Source organism: Mesoplodon bidens (genome assembly GCF_964165515.1).
Source record: "Mesoplodon bidens genome assembly, chromosome: 15".
NCBI classification, from domain to species: Eukaryota; Metazoa; Chordata; class Mammalia; order Artiodactyla; family Ziphiidae; genus Mesoplodon; species Mesoplodon bidens.
In genome coordinates this window covers 14,750,166-14,764,853 of record NC_138171.1, presented here as the reverse complement: position 1 = coordinate 14,764,853, position 14,688 = coordinate 14,750,166, and the positions used below count along the sequence as shown (strand labels likewise).

At 58.3% G+C, this 14,688-nt stretch overlaps 1 protein-coding gene across 5 annotated transcripts; it reads right to left on the bottom strand.

The window, feature by feature from the left end:
- Window positions 1-1,720: 1,720 nt before the first annotated feature.
- SLC35H1 (solute carrier family 35 member H1) lies at window positions 1,721-13,893 on the bottom strand. 5 transcript variants are annotated; one of them, XM_081256058.1, is made up of 11 exons: window positions 13,835-13,850; window positions 10,740-10,819; window positions 9,737-10,118; window positions 9,205-9,355; window positions 8,302-8,365; window positions 7,576-7,648; window positions 6,893-7,061; window positions 6,733-6,816; window positions 4,246-4,421; window positions 2,996-3,125; window positions 1,721-2,667 (listed from the first exon to the last, which is right to left on the bottom strand). In XM_081256058.1, exons 3-11 carry the CDS (start codon window positions 9,854-9,856, stop codon window positions 2,534-2,536), a joined length of 1,101 nt encoding a protein of 366 aa, XP_081112184.1. In that variant the 5' UTR covers window positions 9,857-10,118; window positions 10,740-10,819; window positions 13,835-13,850; the 3' UTR covers window positions 1,721-2,533. The 5 variants fall into 5 exon arrangements, with proteins under 5 accessions (XP_081112184.1, XP_081112183.1, XP_081112182.1 ...); XM_081256057.1 differs by lacking the exon at window positions 10,740-10,819 and adding an exon at window positions 10,236-10,301; XM_081256056.1 differs by lacking the exon at window positions 13,835-13,850 and adding an exon at window positions 10,236-10,301.
- Between the last annotated feature and the right edge of the window lie 795 nt (window positions 13,894-14,688).

Genomic DNA, 14,688 nt, shown 5'->3' with positions numbered 1-14,688 from the left:
ACATACTGGGGGCATTCACCTTCCTTCCACTGGAGGCCCCTGGGAGAGGCGGTGGGCATGTAAGCACTTAAAACTCAAACCTGTAGGTCAGCACCTCCTCCCCTCCTCCCTCCTCAGCAGAAGCCCTGGAGCTGGAGGCTTCATGGGGACAGATGCCACAGCCTTGGAGAGACAAGTCACATCCTCAGCTTCCTTCAACCTGTGCAAGCACCAAGTTGCCATGGCGACACTGCAGCCCTGAGATGCAATGGCTGCAGACAGCATGGGTGCTTCCAGGGCTCAAAGCTGAGGGTGAGGCTGTCTCGCCCTGGAGGCCAGGTGACTGGGAGGGCTGGGTGGGGGAGGAGGAGAGGGAGCCCTCCTCCAGGCTTGGCTGGTAATTGCTGCTAAGTGAGGGGCTGTCATTGAACCCAACATGCAGGTAGTGGGGCCGCCCCCCCCACCCCGCTCTAAACCCTATAATTACTGCACCAGACAGCACCTTGCTCCCTGCGCGAGGAGAGGGAGATGGAGGGGGGGAGCAGACAGGAAGCTCTCATCCACCTGAGCCAGTGGGGCTCTGGCAGCCTCTCCCCACCGCCAGAGCATCCTGCATCCCAAGCAGCCTCTCTGGCAGAGGCAGGGAGGACCCCGGCTCCTTCCGCCTGCTGGCTCTCCCCAGGTCATCCGGTGTAGAACGCCAGCTTCCTTTAATCCTAGCCTCTGAGCTTGCAGAATCCAAGGGGGGCAGAGGTGCAGGAACCAGGTAAGACACCGCCTCAGGGGAGCCCTGGGTGTCACACCTCTATTTGCAGAAGTCTGCATTGTGAAGCTGAATTGGTAGCAGGAGACCTTGGTTCTAATTCCTCCTGAGCCAGAGGCTCTGGAGACCTCAGGCTAGTCACTGCGCCCTCCTGGGCCTCAGTTTCCCTAGCCGTAAGACGGAGAGTGGGGCTCAGTCATTGTTAAGGACTCCTCCACAGCAGGGGCTGGCAAGCTCCAGCCGACGAGCTGAACCCTGGTTTTATAAGCAAGCTTCCACTGGAACGCAGCCATGCCCTTTTGCTTCCGTATCTCTGTCTGTGGCTGCTTTCCTGCTGCAACAGCAGACCTGAGCAGCTGCGACAGGACCATATGGCCCCCAGATGGAAAATATTTACTATCTGGCCCTTTACAGAGAAAGTTTGCTGACCCATTTCTAAAGTATGAACGCTCTCCTAGGCTTGATGGACTGGGCTGGTGTGGCTCTGATCTGATTAGAACAATTCACAACAAGTCCCGTCCTAGTCTCTCTACCCGAAGACACCAGGGTGGGTCCTCCTCCCATGACCCCTGCCTGAGTGTGGATAGTGGTGGCAGGTCGGGCAGTTTCAGGAGCCGAAGCACGGTACAATGGCGCCACCTGCTGTGAGTGTCTAAAAGCACTTGTGCCCGGAAGGACCATGGGCCAGCAGCTCTCACAAGGCAGGGGAACAGCTCACAGGAGCAGACCAGGCCTCAGAACCATCGCACATCAGAGCTGGGATCTCACCTCCTCCCTCTCCATTTTATAAAGAGGACTGCAGTCTAGAGGGGTGGTGCGACTTGCCCAAGGTAGGTGAGCAGAAGGCCCAGGTCCCATAACCCTTCTGTGTATGGTCCATGGACAAGCACGTAGGCACACAGTCCTGGCCGTGAATCCTAGCACGGCCGCTCATTTAGTGCCTCGGTCCTGTGGCTGTTAAAGAAATTTCAAAATACATACTTAAATGACATTTAATCTGTTACCAATATTGACTTGATCCTCAGAACAACTCTGAGATAATTATTATCCCCATTTCACAGATGAAAAAACCATGGTACAGAGAGGTTAGGTAATTTGCTTTAAGGTCACACAGCTAGTAAGTGACAGAGTCAATATTCAAATCAGGTTCTGAAAGCATTCAAGTCCCCAGAATGTGAAACTCAGTACCTATTTTTTCCTGCCGGCAGGTGTGGTGGGGCCCTGAGAGAGGGCACTGGGGCTCAAACAGGAGCACAAGAGACATGGGAGGCCTGGAGTATGACCAGTCCCCCCAGGAAGGCCCCAGGCAGGGGAAGGAGGGGAGAGGCCAGGCCCACGCCAACCTGCCTGCCCCCATACCTCCAGGCAACACAAGGTGGCCGTTGGACCGTAAACCCTTTATTTCCAAACAATAAATAGATCTGCTCTCTGAGAAAAGATGCTCTCCAGGCGATGAGGCCCCATCTTCTCCGTCTCCTGTTCCTAACTGCCCCACAGTCCAAGCCCGTTCTACCTCTGAAATCACCACCTTGGCTCTCAGAGCCTGGCAGGTGGCTGTGACGCCAGCGCCACTTGGGCCCCGCTCCGGCCAGGCCTGAGGCTGGCCTGGCGCCCACCCGTTTGACCAGCTCCCTGCCCTGGGCCACCACGTGGTCACGTGCTCTCGAGGCCAGCCTGGAAGACCCCGGCCTGCTGCTCCCCAGCGGCTGGGAGGGGCCGCCCGGGTCCCCAAGCTGTCGGCAGGTGTGAAGGCTGGGGAGCAGCCTGCTTCCAAGCTGGTGCCCTGGCTGGTCACTGCTGCCCCTGGGCCACAAAGTGCCCCTGCTCCTCCTCGTTGTCCTCTTCCTCTGGCTGGCTGGTCCGGAGCAGCAGCTCCAGGTCAGGGCTGGAGCCCAGCCCCTTCAGGGTCTTAGGACCGCTGTCACCTGCGGACACAGGAAGCCCAGTTACAGACCCGGTACCAGCTTTCTTGGTGTGGCCCGATGTGAGCATGTGCTGAGGCCCCCAGCCCCCCACCCACGCCCTGGAGATGATCCCTGTGACTTCTCAGAGGAGTGGCGGTGGCCAGTCACCAGGCAAACGTCCTCGATGAGAGGGATAGCCGGGGCAGAGGCAGCTGAACCGTGCAGACCAGACTGCAGCGGCTTTGGGGGGTCAAGAGCCCCCTGCCTCTTCCTGGCAGGGCCGGCGGAGGGGAGCCTGTGGGGCTAAGAGTCACGGGGAGAATGTCGTCAGGAGACGGGCTCTGGTTACCTCTGGAATGCAGGGCTTTGAGGGCGACGTGCAGGGATATTCCCGAGAGGCAGAGGGCAAAGCCCAGCCAGTTCAGGAGACTGATCTGATCGCCCAGCAGGTGAGCTGCCAACAGCAAAGTGCAGACTTCCTGCAGGAGGGGGACGCGCTCAGGAGGAGGGTGGAGGGCAGGGCCACTGGGCACACCCACAGAGTAGGGCCAGAGCCGCCCAAACTCCGAACTCCCGGGGCCTGGGCAGGCCGGCCTGCGAGGCGAGGGCGCAAGCCTCCCCAAGCTCAGCGAACCAGCCTGTGACGCTCTTTCCCCCCTTGTGGTACTGGGATGCAGCAGGAGGAGGTGCTTTTCACGGGCTTGTCAGGACTGGCAAACAAGTCCAGGCTGGGAGCACAGGGCAGCAAGCCCACAGCCACGCCCACGGGAACGAGGGAAGCTGCCCTTCCAGAAGGCCCCTGCGGATGGGGAGCCCCTGCTGCCACAGGGGAGTGAAGTCCCACTGGGCTCTACAGGCCACACATTGGTCACGGGGTTTTTCGTACACACTGACTGCAAATGCGACCTGTCAGATGATTCATTCTGAGAAGCACAGCTTATGCCTCATCATGTGGTTGGCAAAACCCTCGGGGAACCCTATACTTCTGGTTTTAGGCAACACTGCTCCAGTATCAGTGTCTGCCTGGTCCATGGCCCTGAGCAGGAAGGGGTGAGAGAGGGTGGGGGAAGGAAGGGGAGAAGTGACGAGAGGAGAGGGTAAGGGTGCCGCTGGACAGCAGTAAAGGCAGGATCGGCGAGCGCAAGGCACACGTGATGATAAAACCATCCCTTATTGTGCCCATGGCAGACATTGCCAATCAATCACAGAACGCTACGCTAGTGAGTCTGACTGGGGGCTTCTCAGTCCTGGCTCCGGGCCACTGCCCAATGACCAGAGCTGGTATTCTTGGTAAACCGTAAATGCGTCCCAGGTCTAGTGGAGTCAGACCTGGCTTTGAATCCCACTCGGCTACCTCCTAGCTGTATATCCTTGGGTACGAGCAGCTCTTCATGTCTGTTTCCCCATCTGTGAAGCAGGGATGTGCATCCCCACCTCACAGGGCCACGGTGACGGAAGGAGTGCAGGTGACAGCAAAGTGCGCAGCACCCTAACTAGGCACTTCCGTCCCTTCTCTGCAGGGCTCTGGGATGCAGGAGCGGGGACACCCTCAGGGGTCTCCCCTCTAAGACAGGGCTGGAGTCACCTCCAAGACTGTACCTTAAAAATGCCAGCAATGGAGAGAGTGAGGCTGGAGGTTCTGGAGACCAGGAGGAACTCAGAGAAGCCCAAACCAAAGGCGAGAATCCCGCCAAGGAAGAGGCTCCCAAGTACCCGCAGGAGCAGCCCTGTGTCCTGGAAACGGAAGATTTTCTCAGATGTGGACAAATGGAGACCTGGAAGCAATGGGAGGAGAGAGCGGGAGGCCACGTCCTGGGTGTGCCTGCCTGGGCGGCCTCACCCTACCCAGCAGCCGGGTGAGCTTTGCCACTGCTGCGCTGCACACTCACTGCACCTGCTGCCTGTCTGAGGCCCTGAGCACAGGGACGGAAGGTGTCAGAGAATCCCACAGAGGTGGCCTGAGATTTGGGGAAACCAGGGAAGCCCCGGGGCAATACAAGCCAGAGGTCCTTATAGGGAGTGATGGGGAGGCTTCTGAGCCTCTGGGCTAGAGTAGAGGGGGCTGGCACTGCAGAGGAAATCGGGCAGAAGCGCCTTGCTCTTTCATACGTCGTGTACCTACCCGTCTTTGGGGGAGGAGGGGTGGGGGAGGGTGACTCCACGTGGCCTTGGCAGCTGTGATACCCACCAGTGGGCCAAAGAGAGACGGGACAGCCCATCACATGAGGACTGTCAATGTCCTGGGCCACTGGAGGAGTACCTTAATTTCAGGTGGGTCACCTCTAAACAGGGATGAATCTCTATCTGTACAAACCTTCTCCATTTAGTTACATAGCTGTGGGGTTTAGCCGAGACATGCCCCCTTCCTGGACCACAGTTCCCCCACTGATTAAATGAAAGGGTTGGGACTAGACCGGAGAATATAATGTGATGAACAGTTCTCAAAAGGTAAACACACGTGTACAAAGACATGACAAAACCATGGTCCCTTGTTCCAGAGACACCCACACAGGCCTCCACGCACCAAGTTGCACTTAAGACTTTCAGAGGACCCTTGGCCCTCCGACACTGCCCATCTGAGAGAATGGTTCCTTTCCCTGCAGGAAAGGCCCCCGGTATAGAAGCAGGCATGAAGCTGAACCCCAGACTCGGCAAGTGGACACCTGTGGGAGCAGGAAACTGGCCGAGTCCTGTGAGATTTTTGGGGGGAAGCACCAAAGAGATGCAGAGTGACAGTCCCCCCGGGCAAACAGCCTCCCGAGGTAGGACATCTTGTCTGGTGCTGGGCTCGGCAGTACTGCAAAGGCGTTGGCAAATTGAAGGGAATTCGGGGAAGAGCAACATAAGTAATGAAGGCGCTTGGGGGATTCATTTACCAGAAAAGATTAAAGGAGCTAAATCCATGCAGCTCTGCTAAGTGATGACCAACAGGGGCTCTCGGGTGAGGGTTTGCAGAGACGGGGAATGGTGTAAACACCCAGGAAGGGAGGGAGAGTGTGGCGTTTGGTGCAGGGGGCATAAGGAAGGATTGGAGAGAGATTTTAAAAGGGAAGAAAACAGGAGGCTGCAGAGCAGAAGTTTCCTGGACGGCGGAGCTGCAGAACAATTTTCTCCGAGAGGTCTGAGACACTTCACTGCTTGGAACGTAAATGGGTGTGGGACGGGATGCTCCGTAATGACCCCGAGGACAGAAGGCACTCAGGGAGGAAGGATCAACAGATAGGGGATGAAGACCCGCCCCAAAACACTGGGGAAAGGAAGGCGGTGGGCCCCCTGCCTCCCCCTCCCCCAGCCCCCCAGCCTAGACACATCATCCTGCCTCTGCTCTGGGAGACGCCAGCCAAAGGGGACTGCTCACCTGCCTGGGCTCCTGTGTGCCGCCCTCTCCCCTCCCCCTCTCCCTCGCCCCAGAAATGTGCACTCGGCCAAGGCCAATCCCCCACACGTCTCCCCACGTCTGAACCTACTGTTCCCCCTTCCTGGGACGCCCGCCCCCATCAGGCTGTCAAAATCCCATTCATTCTCCAAAATGCACTGTCTGGGAAGCCTTGACCTGCCTTTCCACCCCACCATCCTGGAGCAATGCATGACCCTGTGCTCCTTCGAAAAGAAAGAACGCATCATGGTTAAGAGGAAAGACGCCGGAGCCAGCTGCTGGATCCAAATTCAGGTGTGTTTATGAGCCATGGGACCTTGGGCAAGGCTATCTCTACCCCTCTCTGCCTCAGCTTCTTTCACCTGCACGATGGGGCAGTAACAGCACTGGCACACAGGCTTTGGGGGAGTATTAGAGGAGTTAATACGCTTACATTGATCAGAACAGCCCTGGCGTACCTTTAGGGCTGTCTGCATTCACCGTCATCACCGCCTGGTGTATTCTACATGCGCTTTCTACGTAGCATTTATTGTGCTGGATTCCAGCCATTTGGTTTAAGTGTCTGTCCAGCCCCCAAACCAGGCACTGCCAGGGAAGGGACCACCACCTCTGATCTCCGTAACCTCTGCAGCTACCACAGTGATAAGCTTGGAGAGGGGATGGGAGCTTTGCTGCACTGAGGTGCCCCCGAGGTGGACGACCCCACGTACCTTCAAACACGGCAAAGAGAGGGAAGAGCCCCAGAAACATGAGTGGCTGCAGGTGGAACATGGTGTCGATGGGGTTCTGGAGCCCTGCAGAAAGGGACACGGGTGAGCCATCAGGCCTGGCCCGCCTCCACCCCGCCTGGTGCCTGGGCCCCTCACTCACCAAGTTCCGCCTTCTGCATGAGCATCTGGGTGAGTGTCCAGCGAATACCCCCGATGAATGAGGCACCCAGCACCAAGGCAAAGCCCTCAGCGTTGAACTGTGTGGACTTGTAGGTGAACATGAAGAGGCCCCCGGCGATGAGAAGAACCACCAAGATCAGCGCCGCACGCTGAAAGGATGGGGAGCAGTTGCAACCACCTTGGGGGTCTCAAGTTCATCGCATCCGGAGTTTGGGGGCCAGCAGCCACCCTGGCTGCCCCTGGGGCGAGACACCCTTCTACCTGCCCCGCCCTGGAGTCCTGGCCAGCCCCTGCCCGTCGGTGTATCAGGGCTGACATCCAGCTAGCATGTACCGAGATCCTGAAATACGGCAGTGCTTCCCTACAGCTGTCCTAGGTCCCCACGTGGCCCCAATGGCCCCCCGGACCCAGGAAGCAAAGGGCTCTTGCTGTACAGTGGGAAGCCTGCAGGACCCGCTGCCCCTTGAACCCTGCTCCTGCCATACCAGTTTCTAAGTATTCTCAGTAGCGCCCTGTGTCTAGGTCTTTCCTCAGCGAGTTACCGCCACCTGGGCTGGGCTCATCTCCTCGATCACACGCGGTGACAAACCACTGCTCGGGTTCCCCTCGTTATTCTTAGCATCTGTGGGGGCAGGAGGAACACAAGAAAAGCTGGGGCCTCACCAGCTCCTCCAGCTTGAAGATCAGAGAGAAGATCAGGATGAAGAGGACAGCCGAGGATTTGGTCATTGTGTACCTGCGAGGGAAAATTACCCATGACACACCGCTGGAGCTGGGGGCGCGGACCCACAGCACAATCAGTGGGCTGGAAAGGGTCAGGGGGACCCTGACTTCCTTGAGGGCACCAGGGCAATCTGGATACAAAGACCAAAGTAAGGCGGCCTGAGTCATCTGGGCTGATACCTGACCTTTAATCAGAAGAAATCTATGCCTAAGAGGCCTCCGATTATCACCAGGGAGAAACTGAGCTTCCTGAGTCCTGTTATTTACCAACCCCTCAGTGCAGACCAGGATGAGGCAGGAAGAATGAGAGAAGGGGAGAAAGAGAGAAGGCAGAGACTGTGCTCGCCGAAGCGCAAAATCTGAGGTAAGAAAATAACTGTTCCGCCAGCCCCTCCGTGCCCCTTTCTCCGCTGCCCTGTCACCATTCCGTCTGAGCCCCCGGCTTCCCCAGGCCGCCTGGGAGGGAGGCACAACACCCCCTCCATGCCTGGCTTACTGCAGAGGCTGGCAACTTCCAGGCGAGCTGCTGGGCGCCAGGGAGGCGCGGAGAGTGCAAGGGGGTTGGGTCCCAGAGGGCAGTGTGATGGCTGGCCCGTCGGCCGGGCACACAGACACGCTGCTGGACAGTGAGCCCCCAGGGAGGTGGTGGGCATGGCCAGTACTTACAGTGAGACGGTGATGTAGAGGAAGCTCCAGTTGGACAAGCCCACGTCAAGCGCCGTTGCCAGTGCTGCAGAGACACGGGCCCCACCGGACACGCAGCCAGGGCAGGCCCGTACGGGTGTGCCAGTGGTGAGCACACTTCTCTGTGAGGCGCCTAAGTGCCCCCTGCCTTGGCCTGTAGGCCTGCCTTTCTCTGGGGTCCTCCCCGCCTTCCTTTCTACCCAGCAACTGAAGGGTTAACTCCTGCCCCCCCACCAAGGGGAGGGGGCGGCAATCCTCGGACCCTGATGCTCCCCGACTGGAGACTGCAGAGTGGCTCCCGCCTCCCTCAGGATGAAACACACACTCCTCTCGGAGGACCTGGCCCTCCAGGATCTGGCCCGGCCACCTTCTCGGTTCGCCTTTCTCCCCCTTCCTCTTAACAACGCCGAGTCCTCAGCCTCTCGAGACACTTTCAGTTCCCTCTCAGACCTACCCACGCAGCAACCTCACCCAGGCACACGAGTGCCTCCCCTCAACTCCCCCTCCAGGTCTCAGCCCACTCAGCCCCTGCTCCGGAAACCCTCCCCTGTGCCCCGTGGCCCCCAGGCGCCCCCTCTGCCGCCCGAGGGCAGGCACCCTGTGCCCTGCTCACTACTGTCTCCAGGCCTTGGTACCTGCTCAGTGTGTGTGTCCAAGGGCGCGGGAACAACCGGCCACTGATGCACGGCCCCCCATCCCCGCCCCGCGGCGCGGCCGGAGTAAGAGGCAGCGGCCGGGTGTGGGAGGTGGCGGAGAGGAGCGAAGAGGGCAGAGCCTAAGCTTCAAGCCACGGAGGCTTCCTTCCTTCTGGTCCGGGCCTCTGGCTTCCTGAGCTCCCTCCTCCTGCCTCCAGGGCCCTCCCCGGACCAGCCCGCGGGCACGTACCTGTGGGAGCCACTCTTCTGAGGTAGTCGGTCCAGCTCAGCACCACGCGGGCCCTGTGGCTGGAGCACTGAACCAGGGCCCTGGACAGGGCCGAGAACAGGAAGATCACGGCCAGGTGCAGCATGGTCATGAAGAGGGGGAAGTGGAAGCTCTGTACGGAGCCCAAGCACAGAGCAGAGACGGCGGCACTGTTACTACCTGCCGCCGGCCCCCTGGCTCCTGCCTCCCTCCTCGCCTCTACCTGGTGGCGGGGCGCTGCTTCAGCAGCTCACGAGGGCGCCGCAGTGTACGAGGGGCCTTAGGAACCCCACGTCTCCCCAGCTCATCCTCCGTGTCTCCCCCTCTCCTGATTTCCCCTCCATCCCAATATTTAAGGGGAATCCCTGGCGTGGCCCTGTCGCGTCACTGGTGTGAGTGGCTTCCAGTGTGACTAGTTGAAGCCCGTGCCTCCCTGCTGTTAAATACTGGGGGGCGCTGTAGTCCTGGCCGCAGCCATCTGCTACCCGGCCGGGCTGGCGAGGCCCCGCGTTACCTTGGTCAGCCACTTGTTGTAGAAGGTGATGCCGATGGAGAAGCAGTAGTAGAGAAGGACCAGCCCCAGAGTCAACACCGCCCTCCACACAAAGGCCACGTCGAGGGCCCACCTCCCCATCCGTGGAAGCTGCAGCTCCCCGGCTCTGGTCAGTGGGGGCGGACCTCTCCTGAAGATGCCCGCAGGGCCCGCAGGAAGGGCCAGTCGAGCTGCACCCGCGACTTTCAACAAGCGCGTCTCCTGGCTGGCGCTCTCGCTGCCTCCATGATCGGGAAGCGTCCCCTGAGCCCCAGACTCTGTCCTCACCTAAGGGGCTGGTGGCCCGAGCCGACCCTCTCCATGATCAACTGCGTACACGACTCGCCGGACCCCAGGGCTGAGGCTAGAAAGAGGAAAAGGCCGTTCCGGTGGCTCTGGCAGGGGGAGGGCTACCCCACGTGTCCTCCCCAGCCCTGGCCCGCGGGGAGTGGAGCGAAGCGGACAGGACTGCAGGACTCACAGCTCCCTGTCACGTCCACTCTCCTGTCACTTCAAGCTGTTCTCCATGAATTTCCACCAAAGTGACCTTTTAAAAATGTAAATCTGATCATGTCAGAGAACACTGCATCCCTTCAGTAGCTCCCAGGCTCCTACGATAAAGACCAAAACCCTTCCCTGGCTAAGAAGGCCTGCTCCGCCCTGCCGGACTCTCGGGTGTCCTCGTCCTGCCACAGGGCTTTCCTTTCCCCGAACACGTCGCGCTCTTTCCTGCTGCCCCAGGGGGCTGAACGCTCTGCCCGCCCCCCTTCATTCCTTCCTCAGCAGATCCTACTTATCTTCAGCTCAAATGGCATTTCCTCAGGGGGCACCGCCCCCTCCACGGCCCGCCCCCCCCCCGAGATACAGGCTGTTCCCACAGCTCCCCTACTTTTCCTTCATCGTGCTTGTGTGAGGCTGTGTCGCCCAAGGGGCTGTGCGCTCCGAGCACACCGGAGCCACAGTGTCCATGTCACCTTACACCCACCTGGCACACTGTGCGTTCCCTGTATGGTTTGATGGCTCGATGCAAGAAAGGGCACGTGATTTTCAGAAGACGGATCTGGGCTTTAAGGCGTTGAAAACGAACTGGTCAGTACTAGGGCGTGGACTACGAGTCAGTCAGAATTTGAGCTAAGTCTACGTGCCATAGTTTACATCCTTTACCAGAAAAATAAATTCATGCCACAAAAAAAAAAAAAAAAAAACCAAAACAAAAACGGAACCGGAAAAGCCACACCTCCCACGCCCTAGCCTCTAACAACCACTCCCAGGGAGGCAGTGCCTGCCTGAGGGTCTTGCCAGAGGGAACCACTCCCTGCCTCCCTATCAATCCAGCCAAGCCTAATGAGTGTCCAGAGCACGCAGGCTCCTCCGGGAGACCAGGCGACCCCGGATCAGTGTGACCCACCCGCTGCCTCATCTCCTCCTCTGAGACATTCCCCCCCTGCTGAAATGCCACCTCCTTCTGGAAGCCTTCCTAGAACTATCCGATCAGACATATCTTACCTCCCCCACCCCTGGTCCTTTCTAAAAGGAGAAATCACATTCAGTTCTGTACTACTCTGGAACCTGGCTTACCGTGTCTTCTCCCCCAAGGCAAACTGGGAGCTGGCACAAGGCTTTGCCCAGAGGACACCCTAGGCTGTGGCTCTCTTCAGGAAACTCTGGAAACCTGGGCTGTTTGGGGGAGACTCTCCTAGCTTTTAGTGAGTCGGGAATATGGGAGGACGGTCCACATAACTAAGAACTGTTCGGCACCCTGCATAACTTCAACATCCACAGAGGTGAAAGACCTATTTATAATTCCCTGAACTTACAACCCAACTCTGTTTCACATGTGACACAGAGCAAATTTTCCATGGGTCTCCTAGGCACTAAAATGTCCAATAATACCTATACCATGTACACTGAGGGGAGACTGAACTGTTTTTGATAAAACGGTACCACGAGTTCCCAGTTTGGAAAAACGACCTCATCTGCAGACACAGCAGGCATGGTTTTCAAGCTGCCAACGCGACATGGCTGCAGCCACCTGCACTGTGGCTTTCACACCCCCAGAGGCTCTACCAGAGGCGAAAGCGCCCACTGCTTCTTCGTAGTTTCTAGTACCGCAGGCCCAGGAACTCACATATTGAAACATTTTATTATCAATTACTTTCCTTTTATTTCTCTTTTATATTATGGTTAGGGGATCGTCAATTTTTTTTAAAAAAAATTATGTGTAGGCCATTTTCATTAACCATAAATTTCCTTTGCGGATAATAAGGGGGGTTGTTACCGAAATATCTGTCGTTCAAAAGAAGGTGTTGTATCCAGTGGGTTGAGAACCGCTGTGCTAGGCGATCTCATGTGGTCCCATTCCTTGAAATGTGAGCTTACATCTCCCCAGTGTGGATCCCTCTCTCTGACCTCCTCAACTCCACAAGAATATCCAACTGCCTCCTTGTCCTTTTCGGTTGAATGTCTAACATCAGGTGTCTCACACACAGCCTGTCCAGGGCTGCCTCCTGTTTTCCAGGAGTCATCCACCCTCCGTCCAAACCTCCTCTTCCCACCTCAGCCTGGGGCATCATGACCTGGTTACTCAGGCCAGAAATCTTGTTCTCACCCTTGACTCCTCTTTCCCTCAGTCCACATTCAATCAGCAAATACTGTCCCCTCTATCTTGAAAAACTCTCCCCAATAAGGTCCCATCTCCTGACCTCCACCACTACATCCGAGTCACCATGCTCCCTGCCCTACACAATGCACTGGCCTCCTATACGGTCCTCTCTGCTTCTGCCGGCAGCCCTCACAGTCAGACTCCTCTCCCCCAGCCAGAGAGTGCAGCACGGGGGCACCAAACCTACATCTAACAGAACTTCAGGCCCATGCTCTTTCCTCTATACCAATGTTTCCCAACTTTGGCATTATTGATATTTGGGGCCAGATAATTCTTTGTTGGGAGAAGGCCTGTCCTGTGCGTTGGATCCCTGGTCTCTGCGCACTAGGTGCCTGTAGCATCCCTTCCCCCTCATCCCAAGCTGTGACAACCAAAAATGTCTCCAGGTGTCGCCAACTGTTACCTGGGGGCAAAACTGCTCCCTGTTGAGATCGACTGCTGATACTGCTGATGTGCGACAGGCAACCACGGGGCGTGCTGGCACTAAGGGAGCTTTCTCCTGGCACTCCCTCCCTGTGGTTCCCCCAGGGCTCCCGTGCCAGGGCAGTCTGCACTCTCCTGTGAGTCGACTTGCACCTTCTGGCTTCCAGTGGGGTTCCTGCTCCAACACTGCCATGCCCTCCCTCCACCGTTCAAATCCTACCCTTCCTTCAACGAGCCAGTCCAGGTCCCCCACCTGCAGAAAGTCCCCATGCCCACGCCAGCCCACGCGGAGCACCTTCTCAAAGTTAAGAAGGCTCCTAACTGGCGTCCCTGCTTCCTCTCCCCCGCTACAGCCTGGAGTCCACCAGTCAGCCCCAGAGGTGGCCTGAACACAGAAAGCAGACCAGGCCCTCTGGGGGCTAACCCCGACTCCTCGGCAGGCCCAAGAGGAAGGCCTTCCACCCTCTGGCCTCTGCCCATATCTGCAACCTCATCTTCCCTCCCGCCCACCCGCCACGCTGGCCCCTCGTTTGTCCAACACATCAAGCCTGTGTCCTTCTCTGCATCTGCTGTTCCTTCTGCCCGGTACACTCCTCCACAGACCTGTGCTTGGCTGAACAACCTGGGCGAGGGGGAGCCCTCCTAATCCTCCTGGCCCCTCCCACTACCTGACGTTTCCTTGTTTGTCCACGTGTTCACTGCCCATCCCCGACTCCCACCCCACCGCGGGACGCGGCCTCTCCAAGGGCAGGGCCGGGTCCGCGTGATGCCCGCCTGGATCACGTCGCGGGTGCTCGGGAAACGCCGGGGGGAGCGCGCGCGCGCGGAGGCCCGGGCCCCTCTACGACCGGGACACTGAGGCCCGGGGTGAGGAGCTCCCCGGGGGGCCCCGAGCCGCGGCGCGCGTTGCCAAGCCGAGACCCCGCTCCCAGCCCTGCCCGTGTCCACCCGCCGACCCCGGGAGCGCGCGGAAGGGCCGCCGCCCGCCCACTCACCTCGGCCGCGGAAGCTCCAGGCCCGAATCCTCCTGCCGGAAGTGCGAGGCCGAGCGTCGCCACGGGGGGGCAGTTCTGCCGGAAGCCGCTGAGGGCCGAGAGGGGGCGGTGTCGGGGGCGAGGCGGCTCTCGGGGGCCGGTCCTCCTGTGCAGTCTGCGGGGCACAGCTGTGCGCTTCCGCTGCTCTGGAGACCCCTGGGGCCCGACGCCGAGCCCCGCCTCGTTCGGTGTTGTTTGTGTTTCCTGCGCTCAACCAGGGTCTCGGTCTGGAGCCTCGGTGCCTGCTGCAGAGCCCTGCGCATCGCGGGCAGCCAGAAAACAATCACCTACTTACAAATTAAGTGTTTACCGTATTCCAACCCAGTGCTGGGCAACCATGGAAACACCGAGCTGGATCTCTCCTGGGCTTTTTCTTCTGGGAGCTCAAGCCAGCTGGGGAGTGGTGTCAGAGGCATTAAATTTTAGGACTTACAAGATCTATGGGAGGGAATAAATAATAAATATTTGTGAAACATCTTCCGTGTGCCTGAAAACTTTATAAGAATGATCTCAATTTCATTAAGTTGAGTAAGGGGAGAGCATCCCAGACAAGAGGAAATAAGGAGGCGAGGAGTAAGGCTGGAGCCTGGCTTGGAGTCCACTTGTTTATAAGGAGAGTTAACAAAAACCATGGTTGGAAAGTAGCCAAGGGGCAAGCTGCAATAGTCCCCAAAGTGCCAGCTAGGGAGTTGAGGTCTTACTCATCTTTCAGGATGGATTAAAAGGGGCAGAGCTGGTCAAGAGACAGAGAACCATTTAGGTCAGGGCAGGCTAGGGTTGCAGAGTGAAGCCCAGATTGGGACTTTTTGCCCCTC